Below are 20,156 nucleotides of genomic sequence, written 5' to 3' on the forward strand. Positions count from 1 at the left end.
AGACTTTTTTCTTGTTGTTATTCCTTAAACACTACAATATAGCAACTATTTATGTAGCACTTACGTTGTGTTAGGTTATGTAAGACGATTTAAGTATTAAGTATTATAAGATGATTATATAATATATATTATAGAGACCATTTAAAGTATATGAGAGGATGTGCATAGGTTATATGCAAATACTGCCCCATTTATATAAAGGACTTGAGCATCCATAGGTTTTGATATCTGTAAGGGTCCTGGAACCAATGCTCCGCAGATACAGTGGGATGACTGTTTTTTTCTGTGGCTCCACACTCGATCCCACTTCTGCCCCAAGCATCAGCATCTGTAGCTCCAGTGGCATCTGATGCCATTCCCACCCCTTCACCTGTCTGGGGAGCACCTGCTCAGGCATCAGTACTCGGCTCATATTCCCTTCTCCAGGAACTCTTTCCTGGGCTCCCAGTCTCGCTCAGGGCTTTCCTCTGGGAACACCTCCCCACCCCATGTGCTATTTCTGTCAGCACAGAGTGGACACCAGATTTTTATTGTCTGTCTCTTGCATCAGACTGCGAGCCCCTCCAGGATGACCTGGCCCTTGCCCAGCCTTGGCAGCTCCTGTCCATCTTGTGGACCTAAGACAAGAAGGTGGGGGTTGTACCTGAAGGAGAGATGAACAGTGCAGGGCCTGAACTGGGTATTCAGGACTCCAGACCACCAGCGGGGTGGGATGGGGGTGGGGACAGTGGCCTGTGAGACCCCCTGAGGCTCCCTAAGTGCTCACATGAGCCCCTGGACACTGAAAAGGCTGAGACAATAGACTGCTTCCTGTCTCTGAGTAGGACAGAGAAGACAAAGCCAGCTCAGGTGACCTTGAGAGAATCGCAGGGCTGACCAGGGGCCCTTCCCCCAGTGAGGCAGCCAAGCAGAGTCAAGGGAAGCTTCTGGGGCCTGGGAGTCCAGAACAAGAGGGGAGGGTGGGAAGGGTCACAAGGTCTCTAATCTCTCCTGGTCCTCAGAGCTTCCCATGGTCTCCCTGAGTCCTTCTCACTGCATATCTGGAGGCTTGGCCAGGACCCCTCAGCTGCACCCAGCCTCACCTGTCGCAAGCTGAGTGCCTGCCACAGGGTCACCCAGGCATCCTGGGCACCCCAGCCTGGAGCAGTGCAATGTGGGGATGTTCAGAGGTCTCATGTGTCTTAAGCTCCTGCTATGTGCCTGCTCTAAGCATATAACTTCATTGTTCCACTCACTCTATTCTGAGGACATCATCCCCATGTCACACACTGGGGCACAGAGAGGTCGAGCGGCTTGACGAGGGTCACACAGTCAATAAGTGGTAGAACCAGAAAGATCTGAATTTTTCTTCAGGCCTTGGGACCTTCACTTGCTTTGAGAAAACCATGCCTTGAAGTACAGTGGAGGGAGGGGGTCACAGCAGAAGCTTTGAACAGTTAACAGTGTCTTGGGGGGCATGTGGGTTAGTCACAGAGGTCGCATACACTGAGGAGCAGCCTTCAAACCTCCTGTCGTTGAACAACTGCATCAGGACTCTAACCAGGTTCCAAAGGCTCCCGGTGGAAGGAATAAATTGAACTCACGAAGGAATGTATGAAACCTGGCCTGGAACCTTCTCAGAAACTCCAGCCTTGTCCTAGGCTGCGTCCAAGCTCTGGAGACTGTCCCTGCTCAGCCTGTGTAACTTGGACAAGCCCTTTTGTTCCCTAGCTGCCATTGCTGAATGGGGACACTTGTTCCTGAAACAACATACATAAAGCAGGCACCTGTGCCCACAAGGGCTCCCCTTCCTGGGTATGAGTGATGGGGAGACAACCACACCTCTGTGAGTGTGCACACATTCCCATACAGGTGCAAGGCCTCTCATTCCAGTGAGGAAGGGCTTCCGGAGCCTGTTTCTGCCAATACCACATCAGCCAATGCTGGGCATGGGATGTTCTGACCTGGCCACTCACAGGGAGGCCCCCCTCAGTAGCCCAGCCTCAGCAGGGAGGTGGGGAGCTCTTCAGAGTCAAGTCCACAGGATACACCTTCCTCACTCCACCCTTAATAAGCCAGGGAGTCTTGAAGTCTTCCACAGCTACCCCACCTGGGTGGATTTCCAGCCCCTCTGAAGGAAGCAAGGCAGAGATACCAGCCAGGGGGCCAGACCCAAGGTTCCTGTTTGGCCATGAGACCTGGGGGCAGGGTGTGGTCTCTCAGGCAGCCTCAGTTTCCTTTATACACAGTGGGGTGATTGAACCCTCAACGAGCTGGGCAATGCCAGATCCCAGCTCAGGAGAATCTGGACAACACCTGGGGGAGGTTGATGTCTCCACCTGCTGTTGGGACCCCCAACCAGGCCACAACGCATTCCTACCCCCTCTGAAATGGATGGCTATATCTGGGCCCCAACATTAAGAAGGTCAAGGCCACACACTAGGGTGGGGCAGAGGGCCCCCATCCCTCAACTTTGAAAACCCCGCCTGCTCCTGCAGTGCGCAACCCCATGAGAAAACACAGAGTCCACAGCCTTGACCTATCAGCAAATAGACTTTATTACAAAAATCTGCCTGTAAACAAATAGCCACCATACTGAACAGTCACCCTCTAGGGCATGCGCACCGGCTGGAGATAAAGGCAGAGTCCTCTGCCCACACACAGCTCTGTCCCATGGGCTGGCTTTGGGCTGCTGCTTGGGACTCACTTGGGCCTGCCTAAGGACATCTTTTGGCCCAGCCCTCGATGGCCAGTGGAAGCCACCTCCCTGGGCAGCACCGCCTGTCCATGACCATGAGGTAGGGGACACCAGAGTCTGAGCCAGCCCTGAGGCCCTCCTAGGGCAGTTGCTGGGCCAGCCCACCAATCTGCCCATCTGTCTGCACAACACAGTAAGTGGCCTTGAGGCCTAGAGCACTGAGAGGTCATGGCAAGACTTGGACTTGGCACGAAAGGCCATCTTGCGGCTGTTCCGCGCTACGATGCGGCCCAGGAAGCGCTTCGCCTTCTTGCCAAGGCTCTCTCGCCGCCGGGTACCTGCTTGCCGACGTGCATTGGCCTCTTTGCTGTCCCTGCGCAGGCGTATCTGGCGCACAATGCCCTCGAACAGTGCCTGGACGTTGTGGTGCAGCGCAGCCGAGGTCTCAATAAACTTGCAGTCGAAGACCACTGCACAGGCCCGGCCCTCTGGTGTAGGTGGGGAAAGGAATGCACCAGTAAACAAAGGGTGGGATCCTTAGGAGCCCACTCAAATCCTGACCACTCCATGGCAGCTGCCACTCAGGAGTCTGAGGGTAAGGGACAGTGGAGCCCTGGGTCCTCTCAGAAACAGAGACCCCAGTTCCAGTACGGAGGGTCCCAGGCATTGCTGGTCACCCAACTGGGTGTTCCTAGTTGAAGGAGAGCATAAAGTCCTGCAAAAGGAGACTCGTCTGCTGAAATAATTTGAAGTCTGATATGTAAATGCAAATGCCTCAGTAGTCAACACAGGAGAATGAGAACTTTGTTGGACAGCTCAGTGAATTATGGTTTGATGCTATATCATGATGAATAACCAATGGAATGGTGGGATTGTAACCAAGTCCCTGCTAGGTACCTCTGAGGGGCTCAGTTCTGAGGGCCACAAAGGAGGATGCTGAGCCCAAGAGTGGAGGGTCCTCCCCAGGGGCAAGCCTACTTTGAGACTGGCCCAGGCTTGGGATCAAGGTTCTAACTTCCTGGCCTGGTTCCATGGACTGTCCTCATCCTTCGTCTGTCAGGTCAGGGCCACAGAGGACAGGAGAGGAGGTCCCTGAGGTGACCCAGCAGCCTCCACCCCTCCTAGTGCATTTGGCCCTTTCCCCAGCACTCTCAGGTTTTGGGAGTCCTATGGGAGCACAGCAGCTCCCAAGTTACTTCCTGAACATTTTTAGCCACTGATGATCATCCCCAGGGACTCAGGCTGAGTCAAGACTGAGGTGACCACAGCCCAGCCAGGATTTCCCTCCCTTTCTGACCCACACTCTGCTCACCATCCAAGGAGACCTCGCGAGAGCGCACCAGGTCACTCTTGTTGCCCACGAGGATGATGGGCACATCATCTGTCTGCCGTGCCCGTCGCAGCTGGACCCGCAGCTCTGAGGCCTTCTCAAAGCTGCCCTTGTCTGTCACTGAGTACACGATGACATACGCATCCCCCATGGCCATGCAGTGGCCCGGTAGCCAGTGGCCCCCATCCTAAAGAACACAGACACAGACACATCTACCCAATAGGCCTCATGCCCCAGCTACAAGGCTATTACTTCCAGCAGGCCCCTACTCCCAGCTCACCCTCCCCACCTTGCCCTGGGTCTCAGCCTGCATCCTACCTGATCCCAAATATCATAGACCATGAGCGATGCCTCTTCGCCATCCACCATGATGGAGCGATCATATGTGTGCCCTAGACAGGAGACCAGTAGTCAGGTTACTTGCTGGCTGCCAAAAGCCTCCCCCACCCCACCCCACCCCCATGCACCAGGTTTCCTATTCTGGCCACACTCCCCAACTCTTCCCCAGAGCCCCTACCCCAACCTTCCTGTTGACTGGTGGCTGCTATGGGGCAACAGAAGTGATGGGGGGTGGGAGGCATCCTGTGCCTGACCCTCCCAACTAGACACCCTTTTCCCAAGCTAGCAGTGTCCTGGGTGGCCCGTCCTGTGCTCCTTGCCCGCCTGTTGCCTGGGTCCCAGGGTGGTTCTGACCACTGTGACCTGGGTTAGAATAATGAGTCACATCCTCTGGGGGCCTGGATCACCTAAGGCGCGTCTCCTAGAAACCCCTTCTGGCTATGTTGCTGTCTGTCCTGGCAGGAAGGGATGTCTAGTCGGCATCCCGGCAGCGCTTAGTCGTAGTTATGCCCTGAGCCTTCTACTCAGCATTTCTTCTACCAAGGGTCCATTCTCCCTTAATTTCCCCAACTTTGAAATAGGTAGATAGAGGCATGATTCTGAAAGCACCTTCAGAATCTCTTGCTACTTGCCGCTTTTATCCCAGGTCCCCAGCCCTGTAGCCCCTAGTCTTAACCCTGGGATCTCCCCTCCTTTGAATAGTCCCAGCCCCTCACCTGCGGCCTCTGCTTCAGGCCCATCCTCTAAACCACCGAAGATACGTGCCAGGGCGCTCTTGCCCACGCCAGGCGCCCCCAGCAGCAGCACCTTGTAAACACTCTCGTCTGAGTCGCTGCCCCCGGAGCTAAGCGAGTCAGAGGAGCTCTCTGGCCAGTCCCGCCTCGGACCCTGGGTCCCGGTCCCCGCCGCAGCCGCTGCCAGAGCGCTGGGAGCTAGCGCCGCCTGCAGGTCGCGCTCGTCCACCGGCATGCTTCGGCGGTGCAGCGGCGGTGCTGGGCCCCAGGGTGTGCTGCCCCGACGGCGCTCGCGCTCCCGGCGGCTCCCAGCTGCTCCGCCGCCATTTAGAGTCATCGCGTCGGACGCCGTCTGGGGAAGAATCGGAACGGCCTCGTAAGCCGCGGTAGAGATGGAGAGGGTGACTGGACCCCCGGCGCGCCTCGGGACCGGCGACCTGCCGCGGCCCCAGGCGTGAAGGTCTTTGCTTTCTGACTTGAGACCCATACTTCTGACTCGTCCTTCGGCAACCCTGATGATGCGACCACCCCTATCCCGTTCCGCCAGGACACTCACCCACTCGCACACAGGCACAGTAAGGACTAGGTCCCGTGCTCCGATCGCAGACCCAGGCTAGGATACTGAATGCTGTCAGAGCGGCTGCCCTCTGTCCGCACTGAGTCGGGGCTCCAGAGCCGCCTATTTAAGCCTCTGCCCGCCCCCGCGCTCGCCCCCGTCCACGCTGAGGCCGGGGCTGACGTGTCGGTCTCCCCTCCCCCCAGAAGGGATCCCACACCCTCCTCCTAGGACCTCACACCCACCGAGACCCCGCCCCACCCTCCAGGGCGGAGCAGGGCAGACTGGCAGAGAAAGCGGGGCGCGCGGGGGGGAGGGGGGGGGGCGGGGGTTGTTTGCGTGTGTGTGTGTGTGTGTGTGTGTGTGTATGAGATCTGGGAGACGGGGGAGAAGGGAAGTGTGTGAATGGCTCTGGGGAGGTGGGGTGGAAGGGTGCCATCACAGGTGGGGGAAAGGACCAACCAAGTGTGCCAACTCTCTTCTGGGGAAGAATTAGGTCTGGCCCTTTAAAAGTAAATTCTCCCTTCCCTCCTGCCCAGTCCTGGCCTGCTGCCCATGCAAGCAGAACATTTACAGGCTGGACAGACTTCACCCTTCTTTGTCCATTAACACCCGCTCCCCGCTGACCCATATCTGAGCTCAAATTTTGGGGTCCTAAATCTGGCTTCTGGCCTCAACACCAAGTTCTTTCCACTCCCCTCCCTGCCATGAGGAGTTGAAGTTTCTACCTGATGAACCTGCCCTTCAGGATGAGGGTTAATGTCACCCTATGAGCCTCTGGGGGCCCTTGAAGAGCTGCTTGGGGGAGGGGGGAGGGCAAGGAAGGGACGCCCTAAAGGTGCACTCTTGAATCCTGGGGAGAGGACACAGGCCCAGAGAAGGGAAAGGATGAACCAGCACCACCTCACCCCTCAGCTCCCTCCAGACAGCTGCCAGCAACTTTGCTAAAAATACCTGGCCCTGGCCCCAGCCCTGGTCATTATGTTTCTGGGCTGGAGGTTGCCCAAAGTTGGGGAAATCCTGGCAGGCAAGCATCAGATGCCAGCAGGAGCAGATAGGGGTGGAACTGGACCAGGAACTGGATCAGGGCTGGATCCAACCACTTTAAGAGCTTTCAATGTCTCCCTCCTTCCTTCTAGCCCCAGTCTGAACTTGCTTGTTCAGGACACATGCAAGGCCTGGAGTCTCATCCCATCCAGGAGGAGAATACATGCAGGGCGGGGGGTGGGGGAGGGCAGTGTTGAGGGGAGCCCCTAGCCACCACTTGGTGTCACCACTTCCCAGAGCTCATTCCGTCTTCAGACCTAGGGTGGCTGCTGGGACACAGAAGGGAGGTGTAATAAAGGGCTTGGTCTCTAGTCCTGGCACTGCCTCCATTTTCCTGGGTCTTGCCTCCATCCTAGTCTCTGGGTGTCCAGCTATAAATTAGACTTGAGCTATTTCCCCTTGCTCATATATCTGGAGTGTGTGAGGGTTGGGGGTAGGCAGGCTGTGAGGTATTTAGTGACAGGGATCTACTATCAGACTCTGACATTTGGTTGTGACAAGTGCGGCAGGAGTAGGAGCACCCATTTAGGGCTCAGGTGACATCATAGATGGAAGGATCCTGGTGGGCTGTTGTAGGTTGTCATGGAGACCTGCTAGGGCTCTCTGGCTTGCTGTGTCCGTTTCCTTGGCAACATCAAGAGGGCCTTGGAGTGAGGAGGGCCTGGGAAGTAAGTGTTAGGGAGTTCATGCAGAACCCTCTCATCCTTGAGGTCTCCAAAGTAGACAAAGGTTGGACTGCAGGGTAGCCTGTCCGTTCGTGTTCTTCATGTGACCTGCAGGGTCTTGGAGGCCTGGACAACCACATGCTGGCTCTAGCTTCCTGGACCAGGTCCAGGGGGAAGGAGTCCATGGGTCAAGTCTCATGTCAGAGGACACAAGTCTCAAGGGCCAGCAAACTACTTCCCATCAGGATCCTGGCTGGGCTGCTTACAGCCCCTCCTACCTACTGCACACATGACTGCCGTTAAAAAGAGCCCCCATGTCTGGCAGAGGTTGAGTAAGTGTGTGTGAGGGGTACCTGTGGTTCTTCCCAGCAGGGAGCCATGCAAAGAATCAGGGTTGGGTTTCCCCTCTGGTAATCTGAACTCTTGGCCTCAGCAGTGTTTCTTCATTGCCATGGGAACTGCATCCACATTGGGCCACTCAGGCCCCAGGCATTCTCCAACAGGCCAGAAACACTCACCTCAAGCCAAGGTAGGGCCAAGGGCCCCAGAAACCAAGACCAGGACTTGACCTTCAGACACCCCCATCCCCACCTCCTGGTCCTCTCAGCTTCTGCACAGCCCAACCTTCAAATATCAGCTCTGCCCCTCACTAGCTGTTTCACTTCTGCCCATTTATTTTGGCTGAACCCCAGTCTCCTCCTGGGTAGAATGGGGGTAATTATAAGATATAAGTAAAATAAAGTAGTCACATGTCTGGCGTATAGTATCTCAATGCGAACACTTCTTTTCATGCTTGGTTGGACAGGGCAGGTTTGAGTGAATTCATGGGCCCTATTTGTGTCTTCTTTCCTGTTTCTGCTCTGTGTTCTGGTCTTCCCAGGAGAAGCACTTCTCTCTCACTCATACCCACCATCTCTTTGTGGGACCCCACACCCTTCCTCTTCCCTTTGGTAGCAAAATGTTGCAAGGGGGACTTGGCTGGGTTTCAGTATCCTCATCTCTCCTCACACAACAACCCCTCCAGCCTGGTTTCCTCTGTTTTGTTCTAAGGCTCAATTAATTCATTCATTCCACTGACCTCTGTTAAGTGCCTACCGTGTGCCCTCAGACCCTTGTGCTGTGGGTATAAGGATAAGCAAAATTCCACATAGCTGAGCATGTTCGTGCATGTCATCTAGTCCCTGGGTCATTCTCACTTAACTATGATTCGTTGTTCGTATTTTGTAGACATGGTAACCGAAGCCTGAGAAGTCATAGGCCAGAAACAGAAGAGTCAGACACACCTGGTAAAAAGTTTTAGGGACATAAAACTTCACCCTCCCCACCTCCCATATCCATGTTCTCAGACAGCAGCTGGGTTCCAGAAAGTTCCTTGGGCACTAACCCAGGATTTACAGATGGTGTCCCTGCAGACAGCAAGGGGCCAGATACGCTAGCTGTGACATGATCAGCTTGATATCCCTCACCCACCGTGGCCTTGACTGCCAGGAGAGCCAGCTGAATGACTCAGTAACACTTGCCTCTCCTATGACCTCCCAAACCCAGCTGAACAGACACCACAGACACCTTAGAGATACCATGTGCAGAAGTATACACATGGCGAGCTGACAGCCAGGAGTTGGTGGTTGGAAAGGCTCCCTGAGGCCTGAGAGGCCTTGGCTGGTCACCCTGCCTCTCGGGAGGACTAGAAGCTTCTCCATTTGTGGAAATGGGGGTGGGGGAGGTTTACAATGCCTGGAAGATCACCTGAAATGAGCCCAGGTCCATGTTAAATCTCCATAGAGCAGTCCCAAGTGATTCTCATGACTATCCCCACATAACACACAAAGAAACTGGGCGACATGTGCTGGTGGCTTCACCTCTCTGAGCTTGGGCAGCCAGATCTTGGTCACTAGGTGACAAAGCCACTCCCTCCTGGAATTAGGGATTGGGGGTGGGCATAGGCCCTTCCATCCAGACAAGAGCGCCCCCTGCCAGCTGTGCCATACCAGCTAAACCACTTAGGTTCCTCTTTACTCCTTAGCTGGAGGTATTGAGGAGTAAATTACTTATTCTAGAAGCTTATTTCCTCATCTGCAAAATAGGGATAATAAAGACTAGCAACTGCCACACAGAGCTGGATCAAGAATTGCCCAGCTAGTTAGTATATGCAAAGCTCTTCTCAGTCTCAATGTTGTCAGCCAGCCCTCAAGAACAGATTTGCCAAATGCCCAGGCCTCTGGAGGTCTCTGCCCAGTCACATCGGAGCCTCAGCAGGGATGAGGTGGGCAGGGCAAAGCTTCTTAATATTCTCTTTTATCCTCAGAGGAAGAAACTGAGGCAGGGAATCAGGCATTACAGCTCCAAATTGGCTGATCCGAGGTCTAAGCCCCAGAGTCTGTTCTGGTGACCAACTGTGCTCTGGTTACAGGACTGGGGGAGGCAGAGGCCCCAGACCTGAGCGCCTGAAGTGACACATACCTCCTTGGGGGCTGGTGGAGAAGGTGCTTCAGGTTCCTTTCAACAGAGAAATCTGTTGTCACTGCCCTGACCAGGGAACTAGACTGACTAATCTGGTATCACACACCTGCTGATGGATGCTAAAGGATACATATAGCACTACTGGGCAAAGTTCTCATTGATAAACTGCAACCTGAACTCAACCAACTTCTGGTTTACAGGAAACACAGCAAAGGAACAAATTAGATTGTGGTACTTCTCCAGGAGGACTCACCTAGACTTTCAAGAGTCAAAAAGATTAAAAGGTGGGGGTTGGGAAGAGAGATGGCAACCAAATGCAAATAACTGAAACTTGATTGGAGCTTGATTGAAAAAACAACTATGAATGATGTTTTAGAGAAATCCATTTATGACAGGATATTAAATGATGCTAGAGAATTATTCATTTTTTTGGCCAGATAATAGTACTATAGTCACACAGGCTTACTCTTAGCAAACACAGGATGAAATACTACTTAGACGTGAAGGGTCATGTGTCTGCAGATTACTGTTAAATATACATATACAGCAGTCCCTCTCTATATCGCGGGATTTTAAAAAATATTATATTTAATTACTTATTGCGGATTTTTCGCTATATCGCGGATTTTGTGGTACTGTGTGTTGTTAAAGTTACATAGGTTTAAGAGTGTAGAATATGTTTAAGAACATAAGTAGTGTTTATAAAAGTGTGGAAAAGGTTAATAAGGGACTGGGAAAGGTTAATAAGGGACTGGGAACGGTTTATAAGTGTGTGGGAAGGGTTTATAAAGCCTTAAAATATATATAAATACGAAAATAAATGTAAGGTTCCTACTTCGCAGATTTTCACCTATCACAGGGGGGTCTAGAACGTAATACCCACAATAAGTGAGGGACTACTGTGTGTGTGTGTGTGTGTGTGTGTATTTAAAGGCGATCATTTTGAAGATTTTATTTACTTTCAGAAAGGGGGAGAGAGGGAGGGAGAAAGAGGAAGAGAAACATCAATGTGTGAGAGAAACGTTGACTGGCTGCCCCTCTCATGCCTGCAACCCAGGCATGTGCCCTGACTGGAATGGAACCAGCGACTTTTTGGTTTGTAGTCTGGGTCTCAATCCCCTGAGTTATACCAGCCAGGGCTAAATAAAGCCAATGCTGCAACATGCCAATAACCGCTGAATCTAGGTGGTGGGTGTACAAATGTGTTTGCTACACTACTCTTTCCACTTTTTTGGTATACTTGCAGCTTTTCCTAATCAAACCATTGAGAGAAATTTTTTTAATGAACTGCATCCCATTGACCAGGCCAATATAGGCACTCACTATGCCCCCCCCAACCCCAAGTGACCTCTAAATGAAAGACTAAGGCACGCTGGGACATGAATATAAATTAAGGTTTTATTACAAAATGCAAAGTGTTAGTTTCTCACTGTCAGTGGTTCAAGAAAACAAGGCCATGAGCCCTGGGCGAGGCTAGGGATGCAAAGCCAAGCTCAGGAGCGTGCTGACAAGCACTGGTTCACAACCTCCAGAAGGTGGGTGTTCTCCAGGGCAGCTGCCACCCGCTCCTTATCTGCGAGTTGCTTGTTCACTGGATGGGAAGGAGGGAGTGGTTAACTACATATATATATATATATACCCTCCCTAACAAAGCACCCTCCCCATCGCCCCCTTCCCAGGACCCCAAGCCTCAGTCAGGCAACCTCAAACACCTGAGTCCACACCTGCGATCCCCCCCACCTCGCTGCTCATATCTGCCTCTGGTACTACAAAGCCTGACACACCCTGGTCCTGTGTAGTTAGGACAGGAAGAGGACAGGAGTGGGGACAGGAGTAAACACAGGAGACTTAAGCCAGTCCAGCCTCAGTCTAAGCTGCCACCTCCACTGAGGAGTACCCCCCCCCAAGCAGCCTCCCACCCCCTTGTCCCACAAACCACCACAGCAAGGGGGAAGCCTCAGGGCCAAGGCCTCAACACCAGCGCACACTTACCTGCGTGCTCTGAGGCATGGGTCCCTGGCGTAATGTGCACGTCCATCTGGGAGGGAGACAGGCAGGGCCTGAGCACGCAACCACCTGTCTCCCCCTTGTTTTCTCTCCCCCACTCCCCACCTCCTAACCACGCCTCTGGGTTCTGACCTTTGCGGTACACCCCAAAGCCACCCACAGCCACTCCACTTCTACCCAAAGGACTGGCCCCCACTGCTGTGGACTTAAAAGCCTGCCTGTGCCCCAACCCTGCTCCAACCCTACCTACAGCTCCCTACTGTCCTTCCTGCCACACTCCTCACTACTCCTCTGCACCTTCCAGCTCAGGTTCTTATTCTTGTTGTCCCATTCAGCTGGAAAGCCTTCTCCCGGTTTCATCTCTGTTAACTGGGACCCTTCCAAGTCTTACTCCGATGTCCACGTTCATGCCCTGCACGTTCTTCTCAGGAGCACATAATTACATTTGCTCCATCCCCAGCACTCAGTTCCAACCTGCCTTGAAACGCTGGGGAAGAGATCGCAGAAGCTTCACTTTGATGGACAGGCCAATAAGGGTAGCCATGCTGCAGTGAGGAATGGTGGGTGTGAAGGCCACGGCCACAGTGCTCTCCGGGTCGCTCACCTGGTCGGGGGTGGGATGTCAGAAGTTTTGGCCCCTTCAGCCCAGAGCCCCACTTCCTATTTGGTTGCTTCAGGCAAGTCGTCTAACCTCTACTGGGCCTCAGTTTCTTCACCCATAAAATGGGCACAGCGATCCCCCCTCCCAAAGATCCCCTGAGGAGTCCCTGAGCTGAGAGAACGACTGCCCTTTCGTGCACAGCTGAACCGTTCCGATACTCCTGGAACAAGCAGCTCCGCTAGGACGCGGGATTGACCCACCTGAACCCGGACTTGCTCCACTACGTTCAATTCTTCCAGCGTCAGTGGATGCTCCGGGTCATTGATGGAGCGAATCAGATGTAGCAAGTGAAGGAAAAGGGGCTCTGCGCCTTTTCCCACTCAGAACACCCCGCCGGGAATGCCCGGCCCTGATACAGCTCCACCGACTCCCGGACTTCACTTCATCCCCCTCCCAGTGCCCCGCCAGCCCGCCCGCGCCCGGCAGCGGCGGATATCGAAGATCTCGCGCGCGTCAATGCTGTCTGGAACCTGCTCGTCCTCCTCGCCCGCGGTCACCGGCCGCTCCCCAGAGCGCTCGTAGATGAGCGGGTTAGCGTTCTCCAGGAGGCCGCCCCCGACCCCGCCGCCCACCATCGCGAAACCGCTCCAGGCCGCAGGTGGCGGGCACTTCCGGGGCTAAGGGCGCACTTCCGGGGCACGAAAAGGGGCGGGGCGACGGGGTCGCACGAGGGACACGCCGCCCTGAGGGTACTCAGCCTGGGGTTTGTGAGGGACGGTGGCCTCCGCGAGCTCCTTACGCGGACCTGGTACGGCACAGGGAAGGCGACGCTGGGCGGTGCGAGGCGTAGCGTGCTAGGCCGTGGCTGGTTGTCGAAGACCGGTCTGAAATTGAACCTGGCGTATCTCCCGGCATCTCTTCCTCGGGGAAGTCTGCCCCTTAGGCCTGGCGGGTGCTCCCTGCCCAGAGTTGCCTCTATTCCTGGCACAGTTCGCTGCGTTTCGGAACCTCCCGAGGACGCGTCTGCACCCCCCATTACACGTTGGGCCCGGGAGGGCCCTGCTGAGTCCCCACAGCACGAGCAAGAAGGCGTTCTTTAAATGTTTGTTAAATAAATAAATGACAGCCAGTTCGATCTTTGCGGGAGCAGGGAGAGGGAAAGCCACGGGGTGGGATTGGGGGTGCTCTCAAGTGCCCTGGTCTCTTGTGCATTTCAAAAGGCGGACCATGGCCGAGTAGGGAGAGGGCCAGCGGAGACCCTCAGACCGGGGACAGGCAATAAGGGGTTGAAGAACCTTGAAGGTGGACCCAAGTGACATCCGTGAAAGCAAGGAGGAAATTTCAGGATGAAGAGCATTCACACCTCTCTGCCTTAAGGTCGTTCCTATTTCTCCATCAATGGGTATCTTGATCGTGTACCTCCTCAAGAAAGCTCTCCTGGATCCCTGGCTTATTGCTCTCCCTCTCTACCCCGGAACACCCTTGTCAGGCCTGTGACTATAAGAACAGTAAACTCATGCCCTGGCTGGTGTTGCTCAGTGGATTGAGCGCCGGCCTGCGAACTAAGGGTGACTGGTTCGAACCCCGGTACGCATGCCTGGGTTGCGGGCCGAGCCACCAGTTTGGGGAGTGTGGGTGACAATTGATCAATGTTTTTCTCCCTCTCCTCTCCTCTCTCTAAATAAATAAAATATTTTTTTAAAAGAGAAAAGTGAGGAAGGGGTTTTTGCCATTGTGGAGGGGTTGCAGAAGCCTCGTGGCCCCTTAAGAGGTGACCCAAGGGGACCTGAGCAGAGGGGAAGTGGCCAAGCCAGTACTTTGGTCCACTCAGTGCCGCTTTACTGCCAAACCCACCTTTCCTTGGCCCCACCCGGCTCTCCCTGCCTACTCCCTGCCCAGCCCAAACTCTGGACCTGAGGGAGGCACTCACTGATCTGTGGCCAGATGGGCCCCTGGCAGCCTCTCAGTGGGGGGTAAAGCAGTGTGCCCCACTGTGAGCCAACCATGCAGCTGGACTTCGAGCAAGGCTGAGCACCTGTGGACACTTGCTGTGGGTGGGAAGGAAGAGGGAGCTTGAGAACCCTGTGCCTTTGGGTGTGGGAGGTCAGGAGAAGAGCTAGGATTAAGCTAGGCCTGAGATAGTGGGTGTGGTGGGGGATGACAGGTGTGCTGGACTGGGGTTGGCCCTGATCTGGACCCTTGTCCTCTTGGTCTCTGTAGTTGAAGTCACTGAGGAGGAGCAGCTGCTGGGCAGGAAAATGATGAAGTATGAGGCCAACTTTGCTAAAAATGGGTGAGATGTCACACCCCTACCTCAGCCTCCAGCGAGGAATTGAACCCAGCTGGTATGGTGACCTTAATTGCATGGTGGTCCTTTCCGCAGCTCCAGGACCCACATGGACAGAGGGGTGCCTTGTGGGTGCTGGACCCTCAGTCCATCTCTGGATGACCCAGAGGGGTGGCAACGGTGCTGTGTTACATTACCAGGAGAGCCTACCTTGACATGAAGGGAAAAACCAGCCCAAGTTCCCCTGCCTCCTGCTGGAGCTGACACTAGTAGGAGGTAGTGCCTTTCCTACTTTTGGAAACTTTCCCCTCTCATCCCCCAAGCCCACCTGGCCTGTTTGGCTGCCCTGCCTGACCCTAGTCAGGGTGCTCAGGTCTGGACTTAGTGGAACACAGAGTGACCCTGCACTGCCCTTCCAGGGGGGCATGTCCACAGAAGCCCCACTGCTGAGGGTCTGCTTCCTGGCTCGTGTATGCAGGAGGAGCAATACCTGCAGCTGAACATACAGCCTGCATGGGCCAGGCCCTGAAGGCCCACAGGTTCCAGTGACAGATGAAGACCCTGCCTCAGAAGATCCAGGAGCTAATGGCAGCCAAGGATAAGCACACAGAGCTATAGCTCCCTGTATCTGCAGCTGGGAAGGTGGGCTTGTATGCAGGTGGGTTTGTGTGCAGGTGTGCCCGCACATACCCACTGAGGAGCCGGTAGTTTATTCCCTCCTTCAATAACCATTCATTCATTCATCCATATGCCCATCTATCCAGCAAACACTTATTGAAAATAAATAATTGAGGTCCTGGCTGGTGTGGCTCAGTTAGTTGGAGCATCGTCCCATAACTAAAAGGTCACCAGTTCAATTCCTGGGGTGGGGCCCATGCTTAAGTTGTGGGTTTGATCCCCAGTTGGGGCACGTGCAAGAGGCAACTGATGGATGTTTTTCTTTCTCTTCCTTCTTTCTCTCAAATGAGAATAAAATACACTTTTAAAAAAAGAATAAATAATTGACTTTAGTTGCCAAGCCTGCCATGGGTTCTCTCTTAGCAGACACATTCAATAAATCCTGCTGTAAAGTTGTGGAAGGGTAGATACCAATGGAAGTTCACTTTCCCAGCATCCCACTGGGCTTAGACCCCATCCTCCCCACTCTCTCTCTTCTTTCTTGGAAGGGAGTCCTTTGGGAAATGTTGCCCACACTTGGCTCTCAGCAAGCCTTCATGCTGTCGTATCTGTAAGTGGCAATGGAAAACCTGCACACCAGGAGCCTGGAGCTCTGAGATCTCAGCCATGGAGGCTACCAGCTACTGAGAATGTAAAGTCCCCACCCAGTATCCCCCTAGATTAAACAACCCACCCACTTCTTTGTGTCTCACAGAGGTGACCAATTCCATTTTGTGTAAGAAGCAGTGATGGGCTTGCCCATGGGTGCCTGGAGCCTGAGCCAGCTGCTCAGTGGCCAGGATAACCAGATTAAAATCCTCTGCCTCCTGCCTCCTGAAGTTTGTCTTTATTGTTAGTGGTTCCGCAGACACTCTAGGGCCCAAACTTATGTGATCATAGCACATCCAAGATGTTTATCTGTGGGATGTTTCCTGAGAGTAGAATTAAGAGGCCAGAAGGTCCAGGCACGTACAGAAGACACTCTTGTCCCCTGGCTCCCAAGTTGCTCTCCATCCAGGGAGGTCTTCTTGCATTTTGGAATTCCCCTTGTCAACCAATCCCACCCCATCTCCTCTGCTGAGCATCCCCAGCTCACCTTAGATATTCGCATGATTATTTTTCCTACTTATCTCATGTTTTCTCTAAATTTTTCCTCCCACTACTCACCCTTACCCCACAAAAAAACCCTCTCTCATGTTTTATTCCAGTGTGCATTTACAAAGTTGTGTTCACTTGGCCTCTCTGTTCCACCAAAGCACATTCTCTCTGTCACTAAGAGGCTGTATCTCTCTTCTCATAGACCCAGGACTCCCTCCATGTTCCTAATTCTGATCGACTTGCCCTCTCCATGCACTAAATTCCCCAGGAGGAAAGTCCCCCTTCTTTCCCTTCACTGCATTTAAGTCCAACCACAGAGCCTCTTAAATTAGGCTTGAAGAATAAAGATTACTGCATTGCCCACTGTGGCCACCTGAGGGCAGACAAGGATAACCTTAGCCTAGGCTGACTTGAACTTGGCTGAGAGGAAGGGCTTTTCTTTCAGTGAACGCTGGCTAGTGCATAATGCTTCCCCTGCATTCTGAAGGCATATACTGAGCACCAGGGGTAAGAATTAGCAAAGAAGGAGAACTTCCCAGAAAACTTCCTTCTTTCTCCCCCTCCCCCAGGTTAAAAAATCTTGGGTCCAAGTCACTGGTTGCCCAACTCTGGCCCAGCTGGTACCCAGGCCTCAGAGTAGGCATGGCTTCCCCACCCAGAATATCACCAAGGAGCAGCTACCACTGGTGGTGGAGGAGTACCTGGGTGATATCGATGACCATGACTGGAAAATGTTACAAAACCATGAGATGGACTTAGCTGGGGACACTACCTTTTTGTATCCCACGCTGCAGGCTGCCTGCTACCACAGCAGTATGTGGGGTCCCCAAGAGTGACCACACCTCATCCATTTATGCAGTTTACCCACTGGGCTTACCAACTGTTCAGACACCCTCTTTGTACCTCTGGGCTGGTGTAGGATTCCAAGGTGTAAGAGAGGCTTAGGGGCACCCTGGAGATCCTGCCCAGGCTGACTTAGGGTTGAAAAACGCATGCGTGAGAGGTCAAAGGTGGAGCTGGAGAGGGTAGACATGGAAGTACCTTAAATGCCAAGACAAGAGAGAAAAGGTCCTGAAGAGGGAAGGAGAAAGCTTCCATGATCCTTGCCACAATCTCTTGATTTAAGTGCTGGCATCCCCAGTCTGCAGATGAGGAATTGCAGCTCAGAGAGCCTGAGTGACTTGCCCCAGGTCATGTGGCTAGTGAATAGAGCCAGACAGGATTCAAATCTCTTCCCTTGATTCTGAAGGCCAGGCTCTTGCTCTGCTTGAAGCAGGAGGGTGGGTTGCAGGGGTGCATGAGACGCCCAGGCTCAGACTTTTCCTGCAGCCTTCCTCAGTTTTCCTATTCCTAGATGCTGGTTCCCTGTCCACCTGTAAAAAGTGGAGCACCACACTCCCACCAGCATCATTATGAAACACCACACTGATGGGGCAGACCACGGGGATGATATCAACTTCACCTTTGGATGTCCCTTCTCCAAAGGTGCTAACATCTCACCCGACACCCCCACTGGGTGTCTAGTCACCCCACCTTTGTACTGGGACCCATTCCTTCCTCTGGAATGTTCTCCCAAATGAAGGCCTCCTAGCATGGAGATAATAAAAGAAGGAGCAGGATGGGCTGTCAGTACCCCATGTTCTGTCCCAAATGCCATATCCCATACTCTCCCCAGGTTATTACACAGGCAAGAAGATGCTGAGCCTCCAGATGATGAAATACTGGGCCAATTTTGCCCACAGAGGGTGAATCTGGCTCCCCAACGCATATGGGCAGTCTTCCTGAGCAGTGTTAGACCCAATGCCTCTTCTCCCTCAGCTTTCCCCAGTCACCAGATCCTAAATGTCCCTAGAATGTGTCCCTATCACTGTCCCATTACCAGTCTTCGGTCGCTCAAGCACTCAAGTCATTCCTAATGCTCTGTTTTCCGCGCAGTCCAATACTGGGAGCCGGAATTCAGAAATATTACAGATGACCACCACCCTCCAAGGGCTTGTTAATGTTTAACAAAAGCATTAAATTACAATCTAGCATAATGAAAGCTGTGCTGAGGGAGCACAAAGCACTTTGAGAGCACCCCTGGGTAGGCAGGGGTGGCTTCCTAGCAGAGGTGACGTCTTAGCTGAGCTTTGGCTAGCCTCATAATTTATTTCCCATCTCACATTCTCTCTCCTGTCTAGCCGCCCTCCTTATGACACTCAAGGGGTCTTTCTGAAATATCACCTGACCAAGTCATTCATCTGCTTAAAACTCTTCATGGCTTCCTAGAATAAAGTCCCAACCCCTTACTTACCTTGGCACCAAAACCTTCAGTCTTTCTTGTATCATCTCTCCACATTCATCCTCTTCACACATGTTATCACCTAACTCTAAACTTATGCTTTCTCCAAAAGTCCTGGTCTTTCATACGTCTTAACCCTTTGCACATACTGTTCCTCTGTGTGGAAGGCCCTCATTACTACACACTTTCCTACTCTTTCTTGAAGATCTATCTAAATATCTCTGTAAAGCCTTCTTGGATCCTAACCCCCAAAGGGAAGGTGGACGAGGGGAGGGTAAGAGAAGGAAGCAGGGTGAAGATGAGCATGAATAATTCTCTGTCCTTCCTCCTCCTGGGCAGAAATCCCAATAGTGGGGGGCTGCCCTGCTGGCCACGCTACAACAAGGAGGAAAAGTACCTGCAGCTGGATTTCACCACCAAGGTTGGAGTGAAGCTCAAGGACAAGAAAACGGCCCTTTAGATGATGCCGTACCAGCATTAAGGATCTAAGAAGCAGAGGCAATTCTGGGGGTGACTATGCAGGAAAAAGCCTAAGGGATTGTCCCCCACCCAGGTCTTGGGGAGACTTGCCATGGACACTTCTGGGACAACAGTCTTACTCTCCCCAATCTAGAAAGTACAGAGGCTCCATACTACTTCCAGGCTAGAGCCAGAGCATTAGACTGTTGTTTGGGGTCCTGCATGACCCTCTTCAGGCTGCCATCCCATAATGCCCACATACCTCATTGAATCCATTATGTTAGGCCAGGCCCTTTCACTGCTGCACTGTGCCCAGCTACGCAGCCTCAGGAAAAGCCCTTCTCTTCCTCCCTTCTCCAAATCCTCCTGCCCTTCAAAGTCTACTTGAAGCTATTTCTTATGGGAAGTCCACTCAGACTGCTACATGCCCCTATCACTGCACCCAGCTTGTCATTTACCATTCATTCTGCTCAACCCAGAGCCTGTCCATGTTGGCCTGAGCCTCTGGGCAGGTTTTTCATTACATGGAGTGAAGGTTTCATAACTTGGAATCTTCCTCGCCTTCCATATTCATCTCTCCCGGGGCCCCTCCAAAGCCTGGACACAGGGATGATCCTCAATAAAAACATGTTGACTTGATCTGAATTTCTCCACCTCCAAAATGGTTGGGTGAAGCAGGTGGTGTCTTGATTTGACCCCTTGGAGGAAGGGAGTGTTGCTGCCTGTTCCTTGTTGAGCTAAGACTGGTATGCCCCACTCAGTCAAGGGGAGCTGCAGCAAAGCTGCCTGGGCTGTAGGACACTTGGCTCTTCTCATCTTTGCCTCAAGTGCATCCCTCAGGACATCCCCATTCCATACTCACTTGTCTACTGGGTTGGGTCTTGGTGCTGCTTCCAGGCTCCGCACTCTCTGGCCTCTCTTGCCACTTGACCTCAGCATACTCCAGCCTGTCCCGCAG

The 20,156-nt window shown here is 53.1% G+C and overlaps 3 protein-coding genes across 3 annotated transcripts; 1 reads left to right on the forward strand and 2 right to left on the reverse strand.

Annotated features, from left to right (window-relative positions):
* Window positions 1-2,519: 2,519 nt before the first annotated feature.
* On the reverse strand, window positions 2,520-5,765 carry RRAD (RRAD, Ras related glycolysis inhibitor and calcium channel regulator). Its single transcript, XM_090260505.1, has 5 exons — window positions 5,637-5,765; window positions 5,063-5,432; window positions 4,326-4,399; window positions 3,990-4,194; window positions 2,520-3,165 (listed from the first exon to the last, which is right to left on the reverse strand). The coding sequence occupies exons 2-5, from the start codon at window positions 5,415-5,417 to the stop codon at window positions 2,888-2,890; spliced, it is 912 nt and encodes a 303-aa protein (XP_090116631.1). The 5' UTR covers window positions 5,418-5,432; window positions 5,637-5,765; the 3' UTR covers window positions 2,520-2,887.
* Window positions 5,766-11,188: 5,423 nt separating this feature from the next.
* Window positions 11,189-13,115, reverse strand: CIAO2B (cytosolic iron-sulfur assembly component 2B). Its single transcript, XM_090259619.1, has 5 exons — window positions 12,911-13,115; window positions 12,677-12,754; window positions 12,294-12,419; window positions 11,801-11,846; window positions 11,189-11,399 (listed from the first exon to the last, which is right to left on the reverse strand). The coding sequence occupies exons 1-5, from the start codon at window positions 13,049-13,051 to the stop codon at window positions 11,302-11,304; spliced, it is 489 nt and encodes a 162-aa protein (XP_090115745.1). The 5' UTR covers window positions 13,052-13,115; the 3' UTR covers window positions 11,189-11,301.
* A 2,994-nt stretch (window positions 13,116-16,109) lies between these two features.
* On the forward strand, window positions 16,110-19,199 carry LOC149994059 (carboxylesterase 4A-like). The gene is given in 5 exon segments (XM_090259012.1): window positions 16,110-16,199; window positions 17,028-17,275; window positions 17,813-17,943; window positions 18,134-18,203; window positions 19,079-19,199. Coding segments are annotated over 5 exon segments (660 nt in total).
* The last annotated feature ends 957 nt before the right edge of the window (window positions 19,200-20,156 follow it).

This window comes from Furipterus horrens, unplaced genomic scaffold (genome assembly GCF_987537825.1).
Source record: "Furipterus horrens unplaced genomic scaffold, mFurHor1.1.pri manual_scaffold_13, whole genome shotgun sequence".
NCBI classification, from domain to species: Eukaryota; Metazoa; Chordata; class Mammalia; order Chiroptera; family Furipteridae; genus Furipterus; species Furipterus horrens.

What these genes read in the sequence shown, in the direction of transcription:
- RRAD (XM_090260505.1), bottom strand. Translation starts at nt 5,417, where the DNA reads ATGACTCTAAATGGCGGCGGAGCAGCTGGGAGCCGCCGGGAGCGCGAG. An exon ending in TCTATGATATTTGGGATCAG is followed by an intron (nt 4,195 to 4,325) that starts GTAGGATGCAGG and finishes TGTGTTCTTTAG; the next exon opens with GATGGGGGCCACTGGCTACC. An exon ending in TCGCGAGGTCTCCTTGGATG is followed by an intron (nt 3,166 to 3,989) that starts GTGAGCAGAGTG and finishes CACCTACACCAG; the next exon opens with AGGGCCGGGCCTGTGCAGTG.
- CIAO2B (XM_090259619.1), bottom strand. Translation starts at nt 13,051, where the DNA reads ATGGTGGGCGGCGGGGTCGGGGGCGGCCTCCTGGAGAACGCTAACCCG. An exon ending in ACGCGCGCGAGATCTTCGAT is followed by an intron (nt 12,755 to 12,910) that starts ATCCGCCGCTGC and finishes CACTTGCTACAT; the next exon opens with CTGATTCGCTCCATCAATGA. An exon ending in CCATGCCTCAGAGCACGCAG is followed by an intron (nt 11,400 to 11,800) that starts GTAAGTGTGCGC and finishes CTTCCCATCCAG; the next exon opens with TGAACAAGCAACTCGCAGAT.